The sequence below is a fragment of the Sinocyclocheilus rhinocerous genome, unplaced genomic scaffold (genome assembly GCF_001515625.1).
Source record: "Sinocyclocheilus rhinocerous isolate Xijiao unplaced genomic scaffold, SAMN03320098_v1.1 scaffold299, whole genome shotgun sequence".
Classification (NCBI taxonomy): Eukaryota; Metazoa; Chordata; class Actinopteri; order Cypriniformes; family Cyprinidae; genus Sinocyclocheilus; species Sinocyclocheilus rhinocerous.
In genome coordinates this window covers 2,154,073-2,181,553 of record NW_015652998.1, presented here as the reverse complement: position 1 = coordinate 2,181,553, position 27,481 = coordinate 2,154,073, and the positions used below count along the sequence as shown (strand labels likewise).

General features: G+C 38.9%; 3 protein-coding genes across 10 annotated transcripts in view; 1 reads left to right on the top strand and 2 right to left on the bottom strand.

Moving 5' to 3' along the window:
* Positions 1–2,444: 2,444 nt before the first annotated feature.
* On the bottom strand, positions 2,445–3,770 carry LOC107715381 (N-acetyllactosaminide beta-1,3-N-acetylglucosaminyltransferase 2-like). Its single transcript, XM_016521515.1, has one exon. The coding sequence runs from the start codon at positions 3,768–3,770 to the stop codon at positions 2,445–2,447; it is 1,326 nt and encodes a 441-aa protein (XP_016377001.1).
* A 5,767-nt stretch (positions 3,771–9,537) lies between these two features.
* Positions 9,538–20,042, bottom strand: LOC107715380 (uncharacterized). 2 transcript variants are annotated; one of them, XM_016521514.1, is made up of 5 exons: positions 19,794–20,042; positions 17,597–17,655; positions 14,185–16,358; positions 13,186–13,491; positions 9,538–12,630 (listed from the first exon to the last, which is right to left on the bottom strand). In XM_016521514.1, exons 3-5 carry the CDS (start codon positions 16,340–16,342, stop codon positions 12,365–12,367), a joined length of 2,730 nt encoding a protein of 909 aa, XP_016377000.1. In that variant the 5' UTR covers positions 16,343–16,358; positions 17,597–17,655; positions 19,794–20,042; the 3' UTR covers positions 9,538–12,364. The 2 variants fall into 2 exon arrangements, with proteins under 2 accessions (XP_016377000.1, XP_016376999.1); XM_016521513.1 differs by lacking the exon at positions 17,597–17,655.
* A 2,236-nt stretch (positions 20,043–22,278) lies between these two features.
* LOC107715377 (serine/threonine-protein kinase MARK2-like) overlaps positions 22,279–27,481 on the top strand; it is a 41,297-nt gene continuing 36,094 nt past the window's right edge. For 5 of the 7 annotated variants that reach the window (XM_016521511.1, XM_016521510.1, XM_016521509.1 and 2 more), the window contains exons 1-2: positions 22,279–22,565; positions 22,829–23,423. In XM_016521511.1, coding sequence (XP_016376997.1) covers positions 23,373–23,423 — 51 coding nt within the window. In that variant the 5' untranslated portion in view covers positions 22,279–22,565; positions 22,829–23,372. The other 2 variants (XM_016521505.1, XM_016521504.1) reach the window with 2 other exon arrangements.

Below are 27,481 nucleotides of genomic sequence, written 5' to 3'. Positions count from 1 at the left end.
GCGCGCACTTTATTTCACGTCTTCTGAACTGTTGACAACAAACACCCGCTTACCCCCATTGAAAGGCTTGGAGGGGCCAGGACAATTTTTAATATAACTCCGATTGGATTCGTCTGAAAGAAGAAAGTCACATACACCTAGGATGCTTCGAGGGTGAGTAAAACACAGGCTAATTTTCATTTTTGGGTGAACTAACCCTTTAAATGTATTAGTTTGCTAAATTAATTACTGGCTTTTATATTGTCATTGTAAAATATTTGTAAAATAGTACCTGGAAAATAATTTTTTATAAATGTTAGATGTATGAACGTGAAGTTAGAAACATTTTCAGTTCAGTTCAAATATTTTTGTATAGCACTTTTTTTTCACAATTAATATTCTTAAATAGCAATAAATAACTTTACAGAAAATATCAGTTGAGGTGAAGAGAAACTCCCTAGAAAGATACAAAACAAAAATACAACCCTTTTCTGGAAAACAGATATGTTCCAAAGAAGGAGATATGAACATTTATAATAAAAAATTTATACAGATAAAATTTTTTTTAAAAAAGTTAAAAACTCAACTAAAAATCTCTAAAGATCAACTTAATTTTTTGTTTTTTTGTTTTACAGTGTTGCTAAAGGCTGCATCATAATTTGGAGGCTATGCAAAGAAGTACAATTAAAACTACAATTCAAACAAATTATATAACTGCTGTAAGTATAATGATTATATATTAAGTAGGGCTGCACAATTAATCGAATTTCTAATCACGATTACAATTATGGATGCCACAATTACGTAATCGTTCAAAGGCTTATGTTATTCTGCACGCTTAAGATATGTTTTTTTCTTTCTACATGTTATCTTAAGGGTTTTTCCATTGTTTTAGTTTTAGTATAACATTATAATACCATTCATATTTTTACTTTTTTTATAATTTAATGAAGAAACCAATCCGATATAGCCTATTTGACATTTGAGGCTTAATATAGAAAAGCACTAAAGGTTTTTCAGTCAGAGTGTTTTCAGCTTGTTTATTTTCATATAAAAATATGGCATGCGCATGCATCAAACAATGGTATAAACATCATTCAATGTAAATTGTGATAATCGTAATTACAATTTCAAGGGAATAATCGACAATTATGATTTTTGTCAATCGTGCAGCCCGAATATTAAGATTATAAGCAATCCAATTTTTTTTTTTTTTGCTTTGGTGAAATTAAAAACACCACCAGTTGAAGTAAGAGTGGTTAATAGCTTTAATTTCAAAATCTGATTTTGCATAACATAATTAAGAAAATACAAGCTTCATTTGGCATGATTACTGACATAAATTTGGAGGACGAAAGTGAAGTAAGTGAAAATAAAAGTCAAAATATTTCCACTATTAATAGTAAACATAGACTGACAGAGATGCAAGTGAAAACAGAGATTAAAATAAGTGAAACAATGAAACTCTGAGTTCATAAACTGCTGTTAACATTAAATCTCATGAAACAGATTAATGCACAAACATTTAAATAAGTTATTTAATTCAGTTGTATAAGTGATCAAATTAATCATACATTGTTCATTACTGTCATTCATTATTTTACATTATTATGTTTTGTTGTTGTAATTCAGATTAAGCCACCAACATATAATTATGTTGGTGTAAAAACAACGTATAAAAACAACACCAGGCTATAATTATGCCCACAAGGCCAAAATCAGATGACAATGTCTATGGGGTTTTGCGGCATCCAGATCATTTTGCTGAGAAGCACTTGTACACCACGATCTCCAAAATGGAATCCAGATACTCTTGAATAATTTTTTGTCCAGCCGTTTTCACATCAGCAATTCTTACGCTAACGAGAGAAAATGACACATGTGGCAATGACACAGAGCAGAAAAAGCATGTACATTCCAAGTGTAAAAATATTGTGTGCAATAACAGGAAGTTCTACAAACTCTCTCAAACGCTTCAGGTAGAATAGTAAAGCTTTTGTTTTCTGAAACAGGAGCTTATTAATACAACGCTGAATTATGTTGATGACAATTTTTTGATTCACTCCATTATGAGATAACTCCTGGTATTTGGGCCACAAACTTTTAAATCCCTTAAAACAACAACAACAACAACATCATGAGACTCTACAATTGTCCACTAGATATTCTTTCACATGCTTATTCCCATAGAACCAGAACCATTATACCAAGAACCCTATCAAGTCAACCATGTTGCATGCTATTTTTAGCTTGTCTACTGTCTTGCCATCCTAATTTGATCTCCTTATAATAACCACTGCACACATAACCCTGAGCACAGCCCAACATCACAGAAAAATTAAGGCCTTTTATGCAAATTAACATGCCCAACTGGCAAAATACCTTGTGGTAAAAATGAAAATAACTTTCAGTCCGAGTCACCGCGGCATCATTTACCTTATTTTGAGTTCATGAACAAGTGTACACTAGCACTCCTGAGGAGGAACCTGTAGCTCCTTCCACAGGGTTAACATTTCTTTTGGGGTGCGTTTATGGACTAGGAGAACATTATGATATGCACACGACTTCTCCCGCAGGTCCTCTGGAAGGTCAAAGGTAAGAAAACCGGGATGATGAGTGGGGGACACCCCGAGCCTGTGAAGGCACATTCCTAAGTAAACATCGTCAATAGGAAACAAGCTGACCCAAGGAGAGACCTCCCGCAGACGTAAGGCCAAAGCACCAGTGTAAACCACCCCTCCACCTCCTGCGTAGGCCGGATACGTTCCTTTATAGAAGCTTTCGGGTATGTAATATTTAGTATCAGGTTGCCGATTGGGCCAAGCATTGGCAATAACATCCCCCACAACAAAATTGCCCCGTTCTTTCGTTTTATTTCCATGCGCCTTTTGTACTCCAACATGGTTTAAGTAGTCCAGCATAGCCTTAGTCCTAACAAACACATCATCATCTCCCTTGAAAATGAAGTGGACATGAGAACAGTGCTTTGAAAGCCAGTCCCAGAAAAGTACATCCTTTAGGGTGAGGTTGAAGAAAGTGTCTTTGAAGTCCCACAGGAGGATGTCCCTATGGGTGCTGCTCTCCAACTTCAATAAGGAGCTTAGGTCTGGATGAGGCCCTGTCTCTGTGTCCTGCCTCGCAAGCAAGAAGATGGTGCGTACGAACCAGCTTCTGCCTCCACCGTCCCCTCGGATTTGACCTCTCCTTCCCCATGTCTCTCGGATGGCCTGCCTGTTCTCAAAGTTGCCGACTTGCGACTTGATTGCCATCAGAAGGAACGGTGTTTTAGAATCCTGCCCGGCACACAGGTTGGGTTGGTCCATGAGGATAGCGTGATGCCTGCAGTGCATGGACAGGACAAAATCCTTCATTTGATCAGGAAGGGTGCTAAAGTCAGGCAGGTGATACGCCCAAGCCTCATCTTGTTCACAGGCACTAGTTTTTCCCGTCTCTTGCAGATGTATCACATCAAGGCTTGGACCTTTGGACCTCGTGCCATTAACTCTCAATATGGGGTTGTGCTCTCTGTCCCAAATGTGCTGGAGGCGGTTCCATAGTGCCCCATCCTCTATTCTGAGATTCCAGAAGGGCCTAACTGGATGGGATGCAAGAGCTCCCGAGTTTGCAGAGGCTCCGGTGGCAATGAAATGGAGGGGCAGCTGCGGTAGAGGAGGGGAGTAGGAGACGGCTACAAAAATGGTCACCATGATGTACACCAACAGGTGACTTACCATCACACAAGGCAAGAGACACAGACATAGGATCTTTCCATTGCATCTGGAGCGTGCCATGGACTGGAAGAAAATGAAAGACATTGAGAGGAACAATACATTATGAGTCAGTGTAAATTTCTGTGAATTACAGCAGAGTTCAGTGAGTGGTGAGAAATCTCAGAAAGGCCAAGCTGTTTTTATTAGAGGGAAATACTAGGGCTTCTGCCACTAGGAGGAAGTCTCTGAAGAATTGTGTCTCCATGGTTTTGCCTCATGAGACTTGTTATGTGCACCTGACTGGGCAACGTCCACAGCATCCTACCGCCCATAATATTTACATCATGTATTTTAGGATCACAACATTTACTCTGCATATGGAAATGCCTTGCTTACAGCACTGTTTCATTTATTTTCCATCGGGCAACCGAAGCACACTAATCTGGGATGGAAAAAATAAATGGCATATAATTATATATATATATATATATTTTTTTTTTTTTCTCACTAGGAAAAATATTTCAGAGAAAATAACTTCCTGCAACATTTCAGGATTTCATGTTATTTCATCATTTTTCAGACATACTCAGTACCAGTGCATGATAAATTTACTCAATAATTAAATACATAAAAAATAAGAACCAATTAACTACATTAAAAAAGTCGAATTTCTAAGAACATGTTCAGATTTTAGCTGAACTGACATATATAATACTCTGATATAACTGAAATATCATCTATCTTACAAATATTAATATATCTTACAAATTCTTCTGTAATACTGCAGAGAAATCATTCACAATACCTTCAGATTAGATGTTCAGTTGAGCTGATGGTTTTAGCAAATGCCTGACAGTTATCTAGAATTTTCTCCCCATGCAGTCCCCATCCTTTCTTCACAAGTCCTCAGATGTCCCCAGTGTTTTTTCATGCTGATTGTCGTGTTTTCCAAGAATTTGTAAATATTAAATTGACCTTTTCTTGTGCAAACATTATGTCCTGGTAATGTCAGTACAGTGTTGAAATTAAACCATAGAGCAGGATTGCTTCTCAACCTCTTCACAGGTGCAGGTACTAAATAAGAACATTTGCCTGCCACATGTGATTTGAGGAGGCACATAAGCCACACCTACCTATATTACATGTAAAGCCTTTTGCATAATCCCTGTTTTATACCCACAAGCCTTCTGATATTTGTATAAAGCGCAGATTGAGATATGTCAATTTCATCAGCACCATTGAGCTCATAATGTGTTTTTTTTTTTTATCAGTGATGCTTCCCTTGCACCTAAAAAAAAAAGTGTTGCTGGGCAACATGTTTGATGACTCCAGAGATATAGTGAAATGTGCCTCAAAACACAAACACTGGATGCTTCTTTTATATGTTCAAAGTAATCAGTAGATAAATGTCTAAGCCATTTTGGCAATGCATAGTATATGTAATTATATAAAATATAAAATTATTCGAAATTTGAGTAAGATGTTTGTTGTTGGTCTAATTATCATCACGGCTGTGATTGGGCCATAGCCACATGGTGACAGGTAATCACAGTCCTGCTGTTATTCAGAACAACACCCCATTTGGTGTGGTGGTGGGATTTTCTGAGCTTTTCATCAATTCTGGGGTACAAGGCTCCAATTAAAAATAGTCTCCAACGTTTGATACATTTGATAATGTTATGTATATAACTGGTCATTGCCTTATTCTCAAGTTGATAAGTTATAGGAGACATTTGCAAATTTTGTTTTTTACAGTGGATTATAAACCAGGATTGGATTACAGTGGATTATAATGCAGTGCTCTTTTTGTTTTCTGTCTTAAGTGTCCCATTATTACTTTGATGTGTGAAACAGCTGCGAACGATTCAATGAACTGACTAAAACAGTCTGTCTTTTGGACTGTATGGCAAGAAACATACTGGTCGCAAACAGTGTTGGGGAAAATTACTTTTAGAAGTAATGCATTACAATATTGCGTTACTCCCTTAAAAAAAGTAACTAACTGCACTACTTAGTTACTTTTAAGTAATTACTTTTGCGTTACTTTTTCTCAAATGGCCTGGGCTTGCTTGTTTATTTAATATAAAAAGTTTTATTTTTGGCAAATGTAAAAGCCCTTTCACACCAAAAGTGAAATGAATAATCCCCAGTCTGAAGAAAATGTAAATTCAAAAAGCTCAAACAAAACTTTCAGCTGTGCTGCCATTCTGAATTGCATGAAGAATAGGATAAGTTCAACACTTTCTTCTCAATCACACACACAACGAAAAGAACAAGAAACAAATGTTACGTTTATGCTTAAGTCATTTTTGCTGATTAGTATGGTTGAATTAGATTATTGAAGGTCAGCAACAAAGACACTTGTTAACAAAAAGGGATTAAATACATAAACATTTACACATTTTTGTGGCAACATTTAATTATTGCAGGTTTGCGTAATAATCTGTTTACACTGATTGTATTAATTCAGAGGAATAATGAATCTGTTTTTGTACAAGTGAAATTAGTAAATCCATGTTCACATTTAGTCTAGAACTACAGAAACCATCATGTTTACACAGCATACGTTTACACTACGCCTCTGCACTACATTTCTCTCAACATGGGGACAGGAAAGATATCAGTTAAAAAAAGGGAAAACAAAACTGACTAAAACAGTCTGTCTTTTGGACTGTATGGCAAGAAACATACTGGTCGCAAACAGTGTTGGGGAAAATTACTTTTAGAAGTAATGCATTACAATATTGCGTTACTCCCTTTAAAAAAGTAACTAACTGCACTACTTAGTTACTTTTAAGTAATTACTTTTGCGTTACTTTTTCTCAAATGGCCTGGGCTTGCTTGTTTATTTAATATAAAAAGTTTTATTTTTGGCAAATGTAAAAGCCCTTTCACACCAAAAGTGAAATGAATAATCCCCAGTCTGAAGAAAATGTAAATTCAAAAAGCTCAAACAAAACTTTCAGCTGTGCTGCCATTCTGAATTGCATGAAGAATAGGATAAGTTCAACACTTTCTTCTCAATCACACACACAACGAAAAGAACAAGAAACAAATGTTACGTTTATGCTTAAGTCATTTTTGCTGATTAGTATGGTTGAATTAGATTATTGAAGGTCAGCAACAAAGACACTTGTTAACAAAAAGGGATTAAATACATAAACATTTACACATTTTTGTGGCAACATTTAATTATTGCAGGTTTGCGTAATAATCTGTTTACACTGATTGTATTAATTCAGAGGAATAATGAATCTGTTTTTGTACAAGTGAAATTAGTAAATCCATGTTCACATTTAGTCTAGAACTACAGAAACCATCATGTTTACACAGCATACGTTTACACAACGCCTCTGCACTACATTTCTCTCAACATGGGGACAGGAAAGATATCAGTCAAAAAAAGGGAAAACAAAGTAACTGCCTTTAATTATTTGAAAAATCAACTCATACATTTTCTTGTAAATTAAAAAGTAATGCGTTACTTTACTAGTTACCTGAGAAAAGTAATCTGATTACGTAACTCGCATTACTTGTATTGCGTTACCCCCAACACTGGATGCAAGTACGTAAATGCAGTCGCCGGTGCTTGGCTACTGGGCATACTTGGATGTTAGCTGTTAGCGATGCGAGATCAATTTTGCACGTTGTTGCTTTGCAAAATGTGTTGGTATGCAGTTCAGGACCAAATGTAAGTACGTATGCTGACTAATCATTCCTCATGTTTCAGGCCTATATCAACACTCCTGGAATGCCACTCAGCCAATCAAATTCAAAAACGGGAGAAAGCAGTTATCCGTTATCCTAATAGAGAACTTAAAGTAAATTCAAATGCACTTAAATCACATAACAGTCATGCCCTCAAGACTAGGCAGCAGAATTGAGTCATCAAGTTTCACCAATATTATAGAGGGATTTTGGGGACATGGATCAGCAGCGTTGCTTTGAGCATTTTTATGCTGGCCTCTCACATGTGCACATGATTCCACACACACTCTAAAAGTCTTTGCCCCAGTTTCTCTTCTCATCCCTCTCAGGCACACTACCATTTTAGCTTTGTTCTATCATTCTGACTTTCTCACTGACACTGAGATTAGACCACTACGAGGACGCCGTTGAAAGCTAATGGAAACCGAGACTGGAGAGGTCTCGCCTGGAGAGAGCAGCACCACACAGCAGTAATCTGACAACTCATTGACTATACTGTAACAACCAATAATTTCCAAACCCAACATCTCTGGTTCTGAATGAACTGGTCCTGCTTTTGGGAGAGCTAGACTAATGCAGCAAGATACCAATATGTATTTTGTGTCAAAGGCCATATGAAAAGAAACACTACGGCATTGTCAATTTGTAAAAAAAATTTATTTCAACAAATCATTTTAGCTTTACGAGAATATCAATGAACAATTCTATTACAAGCCAATCTTCTTTTCTTTTTTTTGAGAGAGAGGTTTGTTATTTTCATAGTCATTACCGGCAAGGATCAGCCTAACACTTTTAATCATTTTTGCTTCACAACAGTATCACAGTCTCTCACAGTAAAGTTTTAAACAGGAAAAGGATGAAGCCCCATCATTTGTCAGTGATAAAACCAAAGTAGACACAAGTATATGGTCAAACCAACACTGGCTGCCTTGTCCGTCTTCTCTCTGAAGCAGCGTGGGCACTGAATTCTCACAGGAGACGGCTGAGTCAGTAGGAAGGGGAGAGAAGACCGGAAGGTCAGTTTAGAGCAACATGCATTCAAAGTACATCAAAGTACAACCTTTGAGGGATAGCTATAAACCTCTATCCAAAGAGTCACTGATAAAATTGCCATGATCAAACAAAACAAAATCAACATATGAAAATATAACATCTTCAATGAGCAATTTAGCAGTTTAGTGGGTAAGAAAATCTGCAGGTAAAGTGTAAAGTTACAGTAACAGAGTATGACAACAACATATTGCCTGGGGAAGAAGGTAAAACACTGATAACTGAGCAGCTCAAACATGTTCTTTTCTGGAGGGCAATTCTTTTTAGTCAATATGCCAACCTTCATTTCAGCATTTGGCACAAAAATTAGATAATAACAACAATAATAATAATAATAAAAAGAGCAAGCATTACATACATGAATAAAGTCACAGAAAGAATCAATTCACAAATTTACAACATGTTCTTTTTCTACACAAAACTTTACATTTAGTTCATTTCTATGTGCAAACCATATACTGTATATAAGATTATTCAACACAGGAAATACTGGTCATATATAGTATCCAGTTTCAATGCTTTGCACACATTTTATAAACAAATTCAGCTTTCATACAATAAGATAACTCAACATGTGGACAGCCAATAGCAGTTCACCAGGTCTATGATGTCCAGCGCTATTCATTCAGTGTTGCCAGGTGATTCTGGTAGGCCTACGCAATATTTTTTCTACAGTGAAAGTTATGATTGAATGTGCAAAGAGGTAAATTTTCCCCCAATCCCTGGAAGAGAAAATCCAGGGTAAAGGAGGCATATAGCAGTGGCTATTGGCATTGACAGATGCAAGCTTACAGTGAAGCTTGAGTTGTGCCGATGGACAGTTAACAGGCCTGAGGCTGGGATTCTTGATAAAATGGTAGGAGATATTCACCCACCTTACTCTTATGTCTCAACATGTCGAGCACACAGGAAACACAAAGACTGACTTCTCGCGTCCACACACACAAGCACACTAAACAGATATAACAGAGCAAAACAAATCCAAACAATAACAAAACTTCCAAGTGCTTCCATTTCTTTCCGTTGATAGGTGCTACATTGACTCGGAAGACGGTTATTGTACCAAAAGGCATCCCCGGCATTTATTTTCTCGTAAAACACACTTTATACATTTACTCATGCAGACTTGGGGGGTGGCAACTGGCAGTTTTAATAAAATGGTAAACGATGAATTCGAAGAAATAATGGAAGAAAAAGGTACTGTCAGATACCAAAGGATCTGTTTAGTAATTATACTCTAAAGTAGAAATAATTCAAGTTTTAAAAATACATATTGTTAGGCTAAATGCTATTCAGCAGCGTCCATGTTTAGCAGGGTTGTGTGGCATTCATAACATTGCCTTTTAAATTCCAATTCAATTCCTGAATTTGAATTGAGGTAGCAAAAATGAGAATTGTAATTCAAATTTAAATTTAAGGAATTAGTATTGAAAGTATTGCGTACAGAATTGTGTGTACATACACATCCAACGTTTCACGGATTCTAGACATGGGGGCATGTAACTGTGTGTTGAATTTCTTTGAATTCCTCTTCACGCCATTTCAATTCAATATGCTGTTGCATGTGGTCGATTCAAATCAAATTCAAACTCATGAACTAAATGGAGGATTCTTGAAATCCCAATTTTGCCCAATCCTGCTTTTTAGATTAAGATTTGTCTCAGAGCTCTGTCACCTCATTGAGACCTATTTATTAGGTGTTGCTTACCTAATCGTATCCTCTGGGAATAATCAAGCTACAGTGTCAGACAAAAACACAGTCGGCAGAGAGAGACAGAAAGAAACAGTCAGCGTGTCACTGCATGACAAATACAAGCAGCAGCTGACCCTAAAATAACACAGCAATGGCACTGAACTGGTCATCCATAGCAGTCGTCTTAGATAAATCAGACAGATGTCAAAATTTGGGGGCATTTCTGTGGTCTTGTAGGTGTAAGAAAACACCTTCACATGTCTTTACTTTAGGTACAGTGGGGGGCGGGGGGATTGAACTGGAGAGTATTTGAACTGAAATGCAAAATAGTATATACTTTGTCACGCGTTGCTGGGCAGAGCACATTAACGGAGACTCAGCAGTGGTGTGTGAAGGCCCAATGGCTTAGTGAGGCAGATAAGAGCTCAGAGACAGCAGACAAACTCCTCGCTTGTCAAGACTGATGAGAGGCGGCTTCAAGGACCAAGGCTGAGAACTTGACAATATGCAGGAAGAAGAATGTTTCACAGTGAACTGAGTGAACCAAGTCTTTTTTCACAAAATGTATTCCCACAATGATGCATAGTCTCTTAGAGGACATACAGAAAGAAAAAGGAAGGTAGGAAAATTAAGGAAGAATTTAAATGGAGGAAGGGGCTCTGGGTTTACTTCGTGGTTGCTAATACAAAACCAGAGTGTTTGACTACAGTCCTGAGAGCACTAAAATCTGATCATGGCCAAATTAGGCAGGCTGTTTAAAAACAGGGCAGGCATTAAAGCTGATAAGTGTGTTCATTTTTCTTATGCAGTGAACTGAATATGATAGAAATGCAAATGACAGAAAACAACCTGCACACTATCACCTTGGAACTTTCATGCTGATTTTGCATAAACTATAAATATCTACGTCACCTGGATGTGCAATTCTGAATTTCAAATTCAAATTATACTAAAGAGTAAGATTCATGTTGATGACTTGGCCCAATCTGCTCCAGTCACAGTAATTTTGCACAGTAATAAACAGTGTACATATTCCTTATTAAAATGTAAAATTAAATTGCACAAGATCTTTCTACTCATCATTTCTTAACACCATTTGGAGCACAAAGACAGCAACATAACATACAAAAAGCACAAAAAGTAAAATTAAATCCATGTAAATTTAAGCCATTGCACTGCCTGCTCAAAGTAAAATAAATAGTCAGTTGGATAAAATAAAGAAAAACTTACTGTATAGTCTATTATCCACTTTTGCTTTTAACACATTTTTTTCATTACACAGTGCTTTATACAAATTGCCCTCTGTTCAATATCATAAGATGATTTTTGGATTATATCTGCCATTAGAATGGCTGGTTCATGTCCCATTAAAAAAATGTCCATTAGTGAAACAGTGTCCAAGTGAAAATAAATCAGTTCCGCTTCCCAATCAACACTATTGCACACCTCCCACACAAAGACACTAAGATAAAGAATGCAAGATGTAAAATCAAGTAACAAAAATAGCAGTATCGAAAAAACTTCAAAGGCAAAATGAATCTTCATGTCAGTGGAGAAATTTATAAATAGTTGGCAGCTAACGCAAAGTAACCCAAAAGTGCCTTCAAATGATCTCCCAAATCAAAAATAATCTGTCTAGAAAAGTTCTGTGCACAGTGGAAAAGGAGTTTGAAGTTTGCTACAGCTCTTGGGTCTCGAATGTGATGCATGTCACAGTTCTGAGAGTCTCAACACATCGGATCTTTTTCTGTGTTTGACAGCCAGAGAGTTCTTTGATTGCATTTGTCTACCCCCAAATACTTTTATACAGCCTTTGTATGTAACCAAGCTTGATAATAGTAATACAATAATAATTTAAGTTAATTGGGTTATTATTTTGAATTAAACTTGGCACATAATTAACAGAGTATCAGGGTGGGTAGCACAAACATTGATTTACCAATTGTCATATAAGTGCTATTTGTATGAAATAGAAAGAATGGAGGTACCTCAATTAAAATAGACCAAGATTGTTTCCTCTATTTCTTTTTGACTGATTTCATCATCTAGATAATTCTGTCATCTCTTTCTCGAAATCCTCAATTTCAACTGTTTGCTATTGTTAAACGACTTTATTCTTATCCTTATTTTTTTTACCCGTCCATTTCTTTCCACCAATTCCATCTTCTATTTATCTCCTTCTCCCCGCTCGTTTTCTCACAATTTTCTTTCTTGCACCATCCTTTTAAACTTGTGTTTCCAGGCCACTCAGTTTGGGGGTGAGGATGCGAGGTGTTACCCCAGAGTTGAGGTCTCTCTCAAACTCTAGCAGCTGGCCCATGAAGTTGAGGTTGGGAGAGACTATTGGCCGCCGGCCCCGCACATACTTATAGGCATCAGTCATGGTCATGAGGGTGTGCTTCATTAGGTAAGCAATGACTATAGTAGCGGAGCGGGACACACCTGCTTGGCAGTGCACAAGAACACCACGTCCACACTGGTGAGCTTCCTCTGAAACAAAAAAAGGTGTGGTACACATCAAAAAATTGTCACATGCCTACAGTTCTACAAACTCAAACTGGCTTTGAGACAGAATGAAGCATAAACTGATGTGCACTTTAAAAATAAACTCACAGAAATAACAAGGCAAGAAGATGATTTTAAATACCCCATAAAAGCAAGAGATTTTTTGGCTTTTAGTCCATATCTATTAGCTGTAAAGCTGAAAAATTTGTTTCCAGAAACACAAACCAAAAATACTGATGACTCATCCTGCACTACACAAACTGTTGTCCAATCAAATGCTCTCTGTATTGTGAAGGTCCTGCCCCCATAATACCACCTGCAACTGACAGCAAGTTGCAAATCATGGTATACCACTAAAGGTTATTGGCTATAAGGCTATTAGCCGTTTAAAAAAGAAAGGCTCAAACCCTTTGATATACCCCAGCCACACTTTCCGATTCAATTAGAAATAAGTCTTCACAGGACAGAACTGCACTTGTCAAGAAATTTCATGGGGTCTGTAAATATTTAAACTACAAAAGTGTTGACAACGTCTCTTACCGATAAACTCAAAAACCTCTTCAAAATACTGTTGCAGGTTCTGCTTGCTGTTGTCAGTAGCTGGAAGCCTTTTGTAACGCACCAAGCCTGTGTCCAGGTGGTAGAGGGGAAGATGGGTTGTGACATTGACCACAAAACCAATGTTGAGACAAAGCAGTAGATCCAAATCCTGTGCATCTCTCTCATTGCCCAGGAAAAGGAAAGGGAGGATGGGGCTAATCACAGCATTCTCCACATCTGGGGTCATAACACTCTCCTCAGATAGTGACGCTGGGAGGGATGAGGAGAGGGGGAGGGAAAGGTGCACTGGCAAAAAATAAATAAATAAACAAATAAATAAAAACAATTGATTCCATTTGTTTTCTTATATGTTGAAATAGTTCATTCTATGTGACCATCTAAGAAAGGTGTGCTGGTATAGGATTCTCTTCAGTCAATTAAACATGACACGGGTTAAAATCCTGTCCGAGTATGATGCCATCAAGGCCTTATGTAAGAAAATCAAAATTTTACTAATATTAATCCTTCCTCCTTATCTTTCCTGTTTGAAGTCTCATCACTCTTCCACCATAGAATAGCTTTAATCCTTTAGTTCTTTGACAAAACTTAACGAGTTTCAGTAAAACATAAAACAGAGGATAAAGCAGTCTGAAATTTAAGAAAAAGAATTAAAGATAGAAAAGGTTTAAGGAGTAAAACTTGAGTTACATTACCAGAGCATCATGATGGGTAATGTAACTCTGGCAATCTTCTGAAGCTAGGCTAACAAGGATTATGCACCCCACAGATTGAATTAACTATAATTTGAATTTGAATACTATCAGCGCAGAAAGGCCTACAGCCTAATGGAAGATGAGAAAAGGAAATCAAGGTCAGTACATTCAAGTCAGACTGGCAATGTGGAGAGATTATGTTCATCTTTCTGAATGATCAGTCAAAAACAACACATTATAAAGATGTCACTCAACCTGCTGTGTACTTGCACATTAGCATCTTTACCTCGTCCATTTTCCCCATCTTGTTCTCTGTTGAGTGAGTTGAGGACCAAGTGGAGCGACTGTGTAGACGGTAAGGTGTGTCCCCCCTCCCTCTCTCGCTGTTTGGGTTTGGGCTTGGGCTTAATAAGTGTGCTAGGAGCAGAGGGTGGGGGTGAGAAGGATGGAGGGGAATCTGGAGACGGAGAGTGAAGGGATGGGGATTGTGGAAGCACTTCATCATCAAACCCGTTGCCATCCCCCATGCAAGCATCAGTTCCTTTGTTCCAAAGCCGCTTGAGGGAATCTCTACCCTGGTCCCTACTATTTCCTGATCCAATAAAGTCCAAAACTGCCATCTTGCCTTGCTGGAGCCTCCGTCGTCCTGCCTGATCTGTCAACTGGGAACGAGTGAACTCCATAAGGTTCCGGCAGTCCAGGATTACAGGATTGCCACCATTGCCACTATTCTGGTTGTGGCCCATGCAGGTTCTCCCTGAGCCCATTCCAATACCTGTATTGTGGTGGATAGGTTGGGTTTTAGAGCGAGTCATCTTCTTTGCTAGCTCCTCCGGCCAGATTGTGCGTACACTGTAACCGTCATCATCAGGCTGGTATCCTCCCATGGTATGTGCACCAATATTACGCCCCATGTTGGGAGGATTCCCTCTGTGTGGGTTAAAGGTCACTACAATGGGGTCACTACTGCAGTAACTGCATGTGGAGCTGCCAGTTTGGCTCGCTTTGGGATTGCACCCACTGACGCAACTCTGGAGTGCTCGAAGAGGTGCAGATGAGGATAGGGGAGTACAGGGTAAACAACCCCCAACCAGTTTCTTACGGAAAGCAGCAGGGCTCTCAAAACCTCCAGCTTCTCCAGAACAGGATGCACAACTCAAAGGTCTGAGCAGCCCTGTGCGACAGTCTGAGACAGTGCTGTTGGAAGAGGAGGTGTTGGTGGTGGAAGCAGTTGACAGACACCCTCCTAAAGTCTTCAATCCCATGGTTCCGCCACCTCCGTTGGCAGCACTTGTTCCTTGGGCGTGAGAAAATGAAGAGGATGGGCTTGTACTATGACCGTGGCAGCCAGACGAGTGACCTCTACCTCTTCTACAACGCACCAACCTCCAACAGCCACAGGGGTGGGAAAAGTCAATTGTACATGTGTGGTCAGGACTGGGGAAGCCTCCTTGGGAAGAAGTAGGGGAGAGGGGCAATGCGTGAAAAATTTGGGGCCGATGTTCTCCAGTGTGTGAGGGACGGGGTTGACTGTGCTGGTAGGAGGAAGGGGCTCGGGAAGGGAGTGAGGGTGGTACAGCAGGGTAGTGAGGGTTTAGGATGGCAGCATGGGGTAATGGGGCTGAACTGTGGTGACGGGATAGGCTGTGGGCATGTGGCAGTTGGTGGCCGGGTCCCAGTTTGGAGTTTTCTTTGTTTCCTACAGATGATACGTTCCTCCCACTGTGCAACGGGTAGCTGGTAGTTGCAGAGCAAGACTTTGATGACAAGTCTCTCTCTCTTGTTGGCTTGGATTTTGACTGCTGTCTCTGCGCTGGTACAAATTCTAAGATCCCTCCAGAAGAGACTGTGAGTTGGTTCGGATGATGGCTACTGTGCTGAGTCCTGTTTTGACTCTGATGATGGTTCTGGTGCTTCTCCACTGATTCGGAAGACTTTCCTTTGCATTTCCTTTCACCTTGCCCTGGATCCAAGTGCAGGGACACCCGTTTAGTTCGGTTCCCCTTGATGCTTCCACTTCGGGTAAGACTACTGCTGCGGCCTTTGTCTATGTAAGATCCTCCTCTTCCACCTTTGTCCAAAGACACTTTAATATCAATGGTATGCGTGTGCTTGTGAGGTCTGGGACCTAAAGTTACTGTCCCATTGCTGTGACAATGGCTAGCATTGTGGCCACTGCCCTCAAAGGGAGCACCTCGTTCTCCTTTATCTCTTTGAACATGGGATGATTGCCTGCGCTTGCATTCCAGAGACAGGTACTTGGAACCTGGATGGGAACGGGGTAATGGGTGTTGGGGTTGTGGTAAGTGGGGTGGAGGCTCGTTGTGAGTGGCTGGGCGGTGTGAGGAAGACTGTGATGTGGTTGGTGGGGAGGCCACGCGCAAGGCCAAACTTTTGGGGCGCTGAATAACCACTATGCGCTCGTCAAGAGGGAGCGGAGGCATCTGGGGCTGAGCAAAGCTGTGTGGTTAGGATGCAGAAAGAAAAAAGACAAATTAATATCATAGTGCCCATTCATTTTGGTACTTATGCAATTTTTGAAATGTGCACATAGAAGTTCATTATGTGAATATTGTACGTACAGTTAATATTAGTCACAGCACACAGAATTACATCAAAATTGTGATGAGTTAAGCACAGAAGACAGTCTTCTGTTAGTCATTCACAACCTTACTTGTAATTAAACACTGTGAAACAATAAAGAACAGCACAAGGGTATGTTACAGACTTGTCAGTAAGAGAAGTCCTAATATAACAGAAAAAACCTTCTGACCCATTACCAATTTATTAACATAAATTCCAGGGATTCATATCTACCAAATGTATAAAATAAACATTAAAAATAACAAAAAAACATCTGTTATAGTCAAACATGTAATGAAATGTAAATGGAATAATGTTATAATTTTTCTAATAATAGAGATATAATCTGATGGCTGCACTAATCACCCCTCCACAGAGTAGAGCAGATCAGCTCATTATTCTAAATAATGACCGTTTGAAACATTGGTATTAGACATTATGAAATGTCAATGAAAAGACCATGAGAAGGTTAAAGGAATAGATCAGTTAAAAATGAACATCTAGCCATTATTCATCGTCCAAACCCATACACCTTTCTTTCTTCAGTGGAACACAAAAGGAGAACGTTTGTGTTGGTATTTTCCGAGGTATTGCAAAAATGGAGCCTGGATAATGACTTGGAATATGTGCAAGTTATATTGATTGACCGCTTTTATAATGCTTCTGCATCCTTTATAACACATAAAAGCTTCAGTCCCTCATCAGTGTCACTGCATAGAAACAAACATGGAAAACAGGTTTCAATTGTTCCGTTTGTGTTCCACAGAAAAAAGTAAGTAATTTGGGTTTGGAATGACAAGAAGATGAGTAAATAATGGCAGGATTTTCATTTTTATTCCTTTAAGAATAAAGTGCCAAAGTCTGAAAAAAGAAACGAAAAGAGAAAAAAATGTATGTGTGTGTGTGTGTGTGTGTGTAAAAGAGAATATAAAGCAGCTCAGAGAGAATAGTTACAGGATGCGACATGGCTGGATCACCCATTGACCTCGCCTTGGGGGGGGGGGCATGCACAACAGCACTTCAGACATATACCCCAACACAACACCCACTCACACAGAACCCAGGACAGAGCCAGCACACCATGCTCTTATTTCCACATGCATACATTCACGCACAGAGCCTGGTGATGGCATCCTCATCCTCTTTGCTTTTTTTCAGTCTTGCCTTTTGTAGCCTGTGGTAGTGAAGTGGGGTGGGTGGTTACATTGACCCAGATTTGTCATATTGCAAGTCAACATCACTCCAATCACTTTACCTCACACACTAAACACCTTATCAGCAGTATTCATCACACAGAAACCACGTGTGTAATGTTTTTTTTTTTTGCAATGAATCATGCACAGCAGTGGAACAGCAGCACAGGCTCGGGCATCAGCATGTGCTTGTGTAGGAAATGTGCAGCATCAGCATCGATGAGCCCAGGTACCGGCTGAGCACAAAAACAACTACAAACAATGATCAGGTTTCATTCATATCACCACAAAAGAATGGTGTGTGGTTGTGTAAATACAGTAATGTTGCAGCAAAATGATAACTGAACCATGAAAACAAACAAGTACTGTATCTGATACATTACTGAAAGATAGAAAAAAGAAAGAAAGAACAAAAGGTCATCGTGGTCATGGCTGATTTTGTCCCCACCACTTTATAAAATTGTCTACGACAGGGATGTAACACAGATCTAATACTGCGGAAGTGTAATTTTTAATGTTATAATGACAAACTGGTGATGGAATTTATTTTTTTTATTTATCATTAAAAGCTATATTAAGGTCATTTCAAGCACAGAGTCTCTACTCTTAGCAGAAATGTTACCACAAAACAAGTCATATTAAATATTCATCTGCTTGTCATTTATCCAGTTACCTACAAAATACTTTGAAAAGAAAGTGTCAGTGCAGGAATTATTTTAACAAAGTAAATGTCACTTGAATCAATGTGTAATGTTTTGTCAAATATACTATTTCTTGTCAAAACAGTAAACATTTTCATTATATGTGTTTAACCTAATTATTATTTATGAGCCAATTCTTGGCCATTTGGTGAGGTCATAACGAACAGAGCATTGCACAGAAGGCCATATATTCATAGACCTCATATATTTACGTCATTAATGTAATAAGCATTTATCTTTAATTTACAGGCCGCAAGGTGAAGCCGTTTTTCGTTTAATCCCGTTCCCATATATGGGGCACTGGATGTCATAAGTGAAATCAAATGTGCATTCCAGGACAGAACCTTGGATGTTTTGTGTGCAGATGAAAAATTTGACAAAATGTGTTCAAAATATGTAGACTTTGTGAAAAGAAGAAGTGCAGAAAACCCAACGTTTGCCTTCTGGAGTTCGTACATCGACATGGTAGATACTCCTTCTGTTTGTGAGAGCAACATTGTTGTCTATGCAAAAATGCATTTAAAAAGTAGTGCCCAGGCGTGGGAACGAAAATCATTTTCTAGCCTCTTTTTCCTAGTTCACCTTATTACCATGAATAATTTCCAGGCATGTTTTACATTCAAGTCAACAGTCTGCGACAGATGCATGGGCCTGCTCAACTCTTTACTTAATGAAATGACTGCATTGTTTTAAACCATTATAAAAATTGTGAAAGTTAACAAGATAAGAAGGTGAAATCCAGTGGAATGACTTCACGCATCGTCACACGTCATTACGTTCATTGCCCCTGAATTTCCAGTTTCTCTCACTGGAAAGCGGAATCACAGCAGTAATTAGGAGGCCTTTGTTTCTGACGTTTTAACAACTGTCCAAGCAAAATTACGCTTAATGCGAAGTCTGAGCAAACGCTTATATAGATGTTTCACCAAAAGGAAAAAAATATTAAAAGCACAATATAATCTATGCCTAAACTAGTCACTGAAAACGAAAACAAGAACGTCCGCCACAAATTTGCAACTGTATTGACTGTCACTTGTTAGGCCACGCTGATGCTGTCACGAGATTTCGGATGCGCTTCCACTGTAGTCCAGTGTCTCTTCACCATTTGAGCTCAGTTTCACTACCATTTCAATGCGAGTGCTAAGAGAAATTATGCTGCTTCTATTTCAAATGCATCTGCATTACAATTCAAACGTTTTGCGTAGATTCCTGGTGCCTGTCTTTATAGACAAGATCTAAAACGTGAACTAAGGGAAGATTTTTATTATAACTATAATTTGTAAAATAAACAATAGCTGCAATAAAACTCGGGCGACATTTTGTTGAAAACAAAATATTAAGTAGCCATTATGCATCCTTTAGACACATCATTGCACATGAAAGGCCTCAAAAATAAAAGGAGGAAAAAAATGACTTACGTTATAAGCTGTACGTCCGCTGTATCGTCATGTTTTGTGAAAAATGAGATCCTTGTGTTTCTCCGCGCAACAATTCCGATCCAGTGCGCGAGACATTTACATAGCTGCAGTTATCTATGGTCTGCCTTAATGTGCGGGTTACACTTTAAAAATCCAGTGATGCCCATCAGTATATGACATTCAGGCAGTTTTTCCTCATACTGCTCAAAGCGTTTGTCCTTACAAGTGTACACAATTAACACAACAACAATGGACACGCCAGCGCAATGCAATGTGCGCTTCTGTGAACTGTGCGTGTGCATGAGACAGCGCGCTATGTGGTGGGTGAGGGGCGGGGTTTCGGTGCAGGTGACATCATCCTAGACCAATGACAAACAAAATGTGACGAAACGCTAAAAAAAAAAAAAATGTCACGAAACGCTTCCTATATAACGTAGCTGGTACAAAACATGCAGTATAGCTGAAAAATAAAACCAAATTTTTTTTTTTAGATAATGTAATCTTGTTAAAATTGATTTCATAAAATTGGTATCGAAAAAAGTATCGTTCAGGAACCGGTATCGAAGTCAAGGTATCGGTATCGGTATCGATATCGAAAAATTTTGAACGATACCCAGCCCTATTTATTTTAGACGATATCTAGTTTGTCAAGGGGAAAAAAAATCTGTTTTTCAAATAAACTTTGAAGTTCGAAGTTTCAAAATGGCAAAGAGTATTTGCAGCTTAAGAGCAAACTGATCACTCAGGGCCCTGGACCCACACCGCAAACAGATCACTGGGGCCCCTGGCTGCTATTTATTTATTTATTTATTGACAAAAACGTATTTTTAAAGCCAAATTCACGTTGACTCTTAAAGGGATCACCCAAAAAAGAAAAAAAAAGAAAGAAAAAAAAGGTAAACTGACAAAAAAGGGCATTCTTTTGCTTTACACCTTATTTGATTTTATTCTACCAAACGCCTAGAGATGGCAGCAAAGTATTCATTCCTTCATTCACAGCCCAATGAAAGGGCAAGATCAGAAACTGAGAAGTATGCCATAGAGATGAGCAAAAAAAAATAATACAAAATAAATAAATAAAAATAAAAGAGATGCATGGCAAAAATATGTAAGGTATATATGAATAGCTTTCAATTCCAGTCAATCAGTTTTTGGAACAACTTCAATCTGCAGACAATGCAGGTAACAGCATCTGCAGTCACCTTTAGTATAACAGTCTGACAGCCACTGCTAAATGATCACATAACCTTTTCATAGACTGTTTATCTGGCTTGCACATAGTGTGATTTCATTGTCTTCCTTTGGAGCTTTTATAGTACTATGCAGTTTGTTTACAATTATTGTTAAAGGGATAGTCCATCCAAAAATGAAAATTCTGTCACCATTTACTCACACTCATATTGTTCCAATCCTGTATGATTTTCTTTGTTCTATGGAACATAAAAAAAGATATTTTGAAGAATGTTGGAAGTCAATAGCTACTACCGACAACTGTGCCACATTCTTCAAAGAAGAAAGTCATACAGGTTTGGAACAACTTCACCTGCTACCGGTTTCCTGAAGTGTTATCTGTTTGGTAATGAAAAGTCTTAGTTTTTTGTTTCAGTTAAATTTGTTTAGGGCATTCAGTTCACTTTTTCCTGATACGGAAATAACCACATCCATCTCTGTGTGTCAAATGAGAATGATCTGTAATTCGGCAGTAATCCCAAAGAGGTCTTTTTTATACATCCCTGTAAAGATGCAGTCATTTCATGTTTACATTTTGCTGCCTCATATGACAGTAGGATTTTATACTGACAGGTATACTGCAGGTATAATATATTCACAAGTGCATTTGGCATCCATTATTAATTTATTCAGTGATCTAAATATGGCAACCACCATGAAGGAACCCATCCCATGTATAATAAATCTGAATGGTGTCTTCATTTTATGTGAGCTACATCATTTTTAACAGATTTTTCCAAAAGCACTGTTCATTTATGTGTATGCAAAACATTTTAATGAGGAAAATTTACTGAATGCACATAAGTTTTGATATAATTATGTGAATTCTTAAAGTACAAATTTACATTTCACAGTTCACACACACACACACACACACACATTGGGTTTTCGTGTTTTATTGGGACATTTCATAGAAGTCATGTTTTTTATACTGTACAAACTCTATCCCCTTACCCCAACCCTACCGCTCACACAAAACTTTCTGCATTTTAAGATTAAAAAAAAAAAACTTTATTCTGTATGATGTTTTCCTCATGGGGACAAAAAATTTACATACAAGGTCAAAATTACTGGTATTAGACATTTGATCACCATTAAATAATCTATAAATGATTTACTAAGACGTTATTACATATAAAATAAATACTTATTTTGCATTTTGAATATGCATATCAGACTTTAATTTTAAAATGAGGTGAGAATGAAAGACTTTTATTTTAAAGCTCTATGTGAGAGAGGCAAAGGAAGTCGATCCACAGCCTGGTTTCACATTTCTCTTGAACGCAAATAACATTGGCGTCCGGGCGCTGCTGCGGTACCAGTCGTGACCGCCCGACTGTATGGCTTTTCACGGCTCACAGATGTAATTCGTCGCGTACCACCGACTGGAACCGACCAATTTACAGCCATTAACAACTGGGCTACGGTTAGGACGTATTCTTACAATCATACTGTCAAAATATCAGCGACTTTTTCGAAGCCACCCGGCCAGCTAACGCGCGTTAGCAGGTTAGATGTGATTTTCAGAGGTGCAGAGAGCCAGTAAGTAGACGAGCATCTCCGCGATGATTTTGTGCTTGGATCGTTAGTTTGTTACCTCGAGACGACATCGAGTGTTTGATTTGGTTTTGAAACGGACATGTTTACACCTGTATGACGGATCATTACTCGGAGTAACGCTTATTTGAGCGCTGCTGAGTTGGCTAACTGGAAGGAGCAGCTCGATAACTTGCTGTAAAGTTTGTGTGTGTGTGTGTGTGTGTGTGTGTGCGCGCTAAGCGGAACTTTCATGTGTCTTTCCTCAGGCTTGAGAAGAAGAAACCCGGACTTAACTTCTGACATTACAGATGCACAACAGTATACAGCCGAACATTGATAGTTACGGCTAAATTTGGGGACCCTTTTGCCACCCGGCCTAATAAAACTTGTGAGTCCTCGGACTCGATTTTACACCTTTGTGCTGGGACCAGTTTTGTTGTTTTTCATCAGCTGACGGGTTCAGATTAATCTGTCTCCTCTTTAATGCTATAATTTCCCCGAAAAATCACCACTTTAACTGTAGGAAATCACATAGGAAGTCGGCATTCAATGTTGACACCCGTCGATAGGGTTCGTCGAAATTTTTCAATAAAATTCACGTTCCTGCCGAAACTAGTAAACAAACTATGACTTAATGACGGGAATTTTTTAAAAGCTAACAACAGTTAATCTGTACTGGTTTGGGGACTCACACCGAGCTCAGGAGGCTCTTAACAAGTTGGACTTCGGACACTTCACTTTTGATTGAATTGTGAGAGCTGTGAACACGTTCAGTTTCAGAAAATATACCGTCAAATCCAACCTCAGAAGATGTCGACCAGGACACCACTGTTACCCTTGGTTGACCACTCCACTGGCCAGGTGAGTCCAATCCATCTGTTTCCCAAAAATAGGAATATCTTCCACCCATGTATTGGTTAAGTTTTGTTTGGTTTACACCTTAATTTGTATAACAAGCTTTGTTTTCCTAAATGGTCATGTCAGATCATGGCTTAGTTAGATTCTCTAGTTTACCTGTCAGCACAAAACCTCTTTAGTTGCTTGTTTTTCATAGCAAAAACGTAATAATAATAGTATTGCAGTACAAACAGGAAACAACGCAACAGTCTTAACTAATAGTTTTCCTCTTTGCCACTAAAAGAAGAGATGTGTGTTTTTAACAATGCTTGTTTTGAGATGTCATGAGTTCATTCCAGATATTACTTGATTTCTTTAGTTAGTGTCTGAGTAGATGTATTTTTCCAGTTTACTTTCTGGACCCTTTCAGAAAGTTCAGCGGTTGGGAAGATTCAACATAGATGTGGTTGCCTTGTTCTGCTTTTTAAGTCAAGTCAGTTTTATTTGTAGCACTTTTTACAATACGCATTGTTTTAAAGTAGCGTTATAGAAAATCTTGATAATATAGTTTATATTTTGTGATATAAACGCGCAGCAGGGATTTTCTATACATGTATGTATTGCTTTAGCTGAATGCATTGTATGTATGCAAATAACCTTGGATATATGTAGATTTATATATATCCAACTTTATATAGAGAGCTGTGCGATAATGTAGTTTACATTTTGCGTGTAAACTTAGATGCTCTTAGTAGTTGTTGGTTGGCATTTAGGCTATAACTACTAAGTCAGACATTTGTGGATGAAGTTGGGTCAGTACTAAAACTACTGTTTTTAGATGTACACCAATTATACATAAGTTTTCCTGCTTATTTTTCAAAATGTTAGGTATTCATAGAGGTTTAATTGATGCTGTGCATTAGATGAATTTCATCACACATTACACTTGAGATGCAAGTGGCCTGTTTTGATCTGAGCTCAAATCTTGAGATCATTTGTTTGGCCTAAACCCTAATAGCTCTCTCTAAAACTAATCATGGTGGGTGCTGGGTAGCTTGTTTCTGAGGTCAGTTTTAACCAAAAAGACTGATCCTCTTTCAGTGACTCACTGGCAGAATTGTACCAACAGTAAGCAGCTTGCAGCTGAAATCTCTTGAGACTGATTTGGAGTCAGTTGGAGTGTATGGCTTGTTTATAGTGGAGATGAAATGTTTGTTGAAATGTGTCTCTTGCCAAGCCATACCCAGTCTTACCGTGATTTGCAGGCTGAAAATGTTGGTCAGCATTTTTCCCTCAAGAACTTTTAATGTGGTTTGAGGGAATCAACTATAATCCGTTTGGCCTGATGTAGTGTAATGGTTTTTAATCATCTCAGTCTGCTCTCCTTGTAAACCTTTTTTTTTTTTAGGTCAGATAAAGACTTTTTTTAATTTACTCAAGCAATAATAGGAGTCGTAGCTCTGTGTTTCTGGGCAAAGATTTGAGATCCACGGCTCTGTTAATCTGGACTGGCATTTCCAGTCAGGCATGGTTTGGGGAGTCATTGGAGGCGTGTTTTTATTTTGAAATTTTAGTTGATCTTCATGCACAATGTGTTTGTCAAGACTTACCTAACCAGATACTGAAGGATCTGCAAGGCCATGGGAGAAAATCTCGGCAAAATCTTGTGTAATATTCCCTACAAAACACTCCGTTTTTGAATAGTCATCCTTCAGTTGTTTTGGTCTCACTAGTCCTCACGTATTTTCTCATTTGACCTTAGTTTAAAGTCATGTTTTCTAGCAGATCACCTGTAGTTTGAGCTTGACACGGGTGTCCCAGTCTCTCAGAGGCTGAAGCGTCGTAGCGCTTCACTGATGGGGGGATGTTCAGCTGGTGGCTATTTGTGTACTGGCTGCTACCTCCCTCCTCTTGAAATAGTCACGGTGTGATAAAAATACTGATAAATGACAAGCTGGCTCACACCCCTCCTTTATCCCCCCTCCCCCTTGTGCCAGTCTACCCCGCTTTTTTTCCCCAGCATCTCAGACAGTTGCCCATTACTCAGAGCCACTGCTTCTCTGTCACCTTCTAGTCCATGGAGTGCCAGTGTTGAATGTGGTTGTGATCTGTCACTCAGCAACATTCTCACAATCGGTATCCTCTTTCAGGTGTGTGTTGCGTCTTCGGGGTGGTTTTCGTGTCCTTGTCAGATAATAGTCATTCACGTGGACCTGAATGTCTTCCTTCAGGTTTCTGTAATTAAAAACCGGGAATTCAATAGGATGTGTGCACCATATGTAGTTGCTCTTCAACCAGTAGCCCCCCACCCCCACCGACACTACAGTGACAAAGTTGCCTCCCGGCCAACTTGTTTGTTCTGTTTACATGTAGGGGAGAGTGGGGTAAACTATGATGCTTTTTACTTAAGTTGTTCTCTAGGGAGGAGAAGTGAGATGAAGGTGAGATTTCAGGATATTTGCTATCATCTGATATTAGAACAGCAGAGCCATGGAAATGTGGCTTGAAAAATTGTGACAGCTTTTTCCCACATTGGGGATTAGCTGTCTTGTGAATGGGTTGAAAATAATTGGGAAATATGAGTGATTTACAAAGAATATCGTTTACATGTAGCGCGTCAATTCTCTCTCTCCCTCTCTCGCTGCGTGTGTGTGAAACAAAGCGACGGCGAGTCGTGCGCCTTCACACTAGAGTTTACGGGACGTTAAATACTGGTGCGTTGCACATCCATTGAGATGAACTGAAAATCAGCACAGATCGCTTGGCGGAGAGTGAAACTCTGATGCGCTCAGTCAGAGAGTGTTCGGCGAGTGAAAATATATCTGAGCTAAACTTAAACTTAGCCTCCAACTCACACACTGGTGAGTAAAATCTGAGAATTTATTAGCAATTGGCTAATATTAGACATAATTTAGTCGCCCAGAGTGAAGATTTAGTTGCATATGCGAGTTTATTAGACATAATTTAGTCGCCCAGAGTGAAGATTTAGTTGCATATGCGAGTGATTTACTCAAAGTAGTTTCGCTTTCACAACGAAACGCACAGCGTCACACACGGTGGGCTTGAGTGAGGAACGGCCAGCGGGCTAGAGTGAGCGGTGGCCGGTGGGCTAGAGTGAGCGACGGCCGGTGGGCTTGAGAACGGCGCGGCCGGTGGATTCGACGAAGGAGCGGCTGGCGGGTTTGTTGTAAACACGTGACGACCTCGGGCTGGACTCTGCTTCGTCCACGGTGAAAGCCGATCCGGCGATCCACAGCGCGAAGTTGATGTATTTCCTCAGTGACCAGCACAGATCAGCTCTAGGCATGACGAAGCGGATATCGTCCTCTTTTGGAAGGCCAAACAAAGTAGTTTCGCTTTCATAACGAAACACACAGCGTCTTCACAACATGGCGGCAGCAACAAAACTACAGGGAGAATAAAATTTACGCCTTTCTTTGCGTGAACATTTGGGTGGCGTTATGCAAATCTTCCCACATCGTGACGTAGACATGTGGGGGCGTGTTAGAACGAGCCATTTTAGGTAGGCGTGGTTGACTCTTAACTTTTATAAAGAATATCTCTTTGGATTTGAGACTTTAGTCTTTGCAACTTTACAGATCTTCTTTATGCACCAAGAGCTTGTAACACTTCAAAGAGAAAGGAAAACATTTATATTGCATCATATGACCCCTTTAATTAATGAAAATTAAACTAATTTTATTTTTTTATATTTAATATTACAATTAAAACATTGAAGAAATATTGTATGATTATTCCTTAAAAATAAGGGTTTTAATAATTTTAGTAGTAGTAGTAACCTATTACGTACATTCTACTGAACAATAGTAATATATTTCTGCCACAGTATCAAGGTAAACCAAACTCTTATTTTGACGGGTTGCCATGAATACCTTTACATTCCTGTGTTTATATGATATGAGGATAGTTTTACTCAAATGAAATGGTCAAATGCTCATGAAGTGACTCTCAGAGCAGTTCTGGAGATGTTGTTCATGTATTTATGTCCTCATTTAGTGAGATGGCAGACGTTAATATCACCGGAAGCGTCACGAGCGTTTCAGTACGAGTACTACACAAAA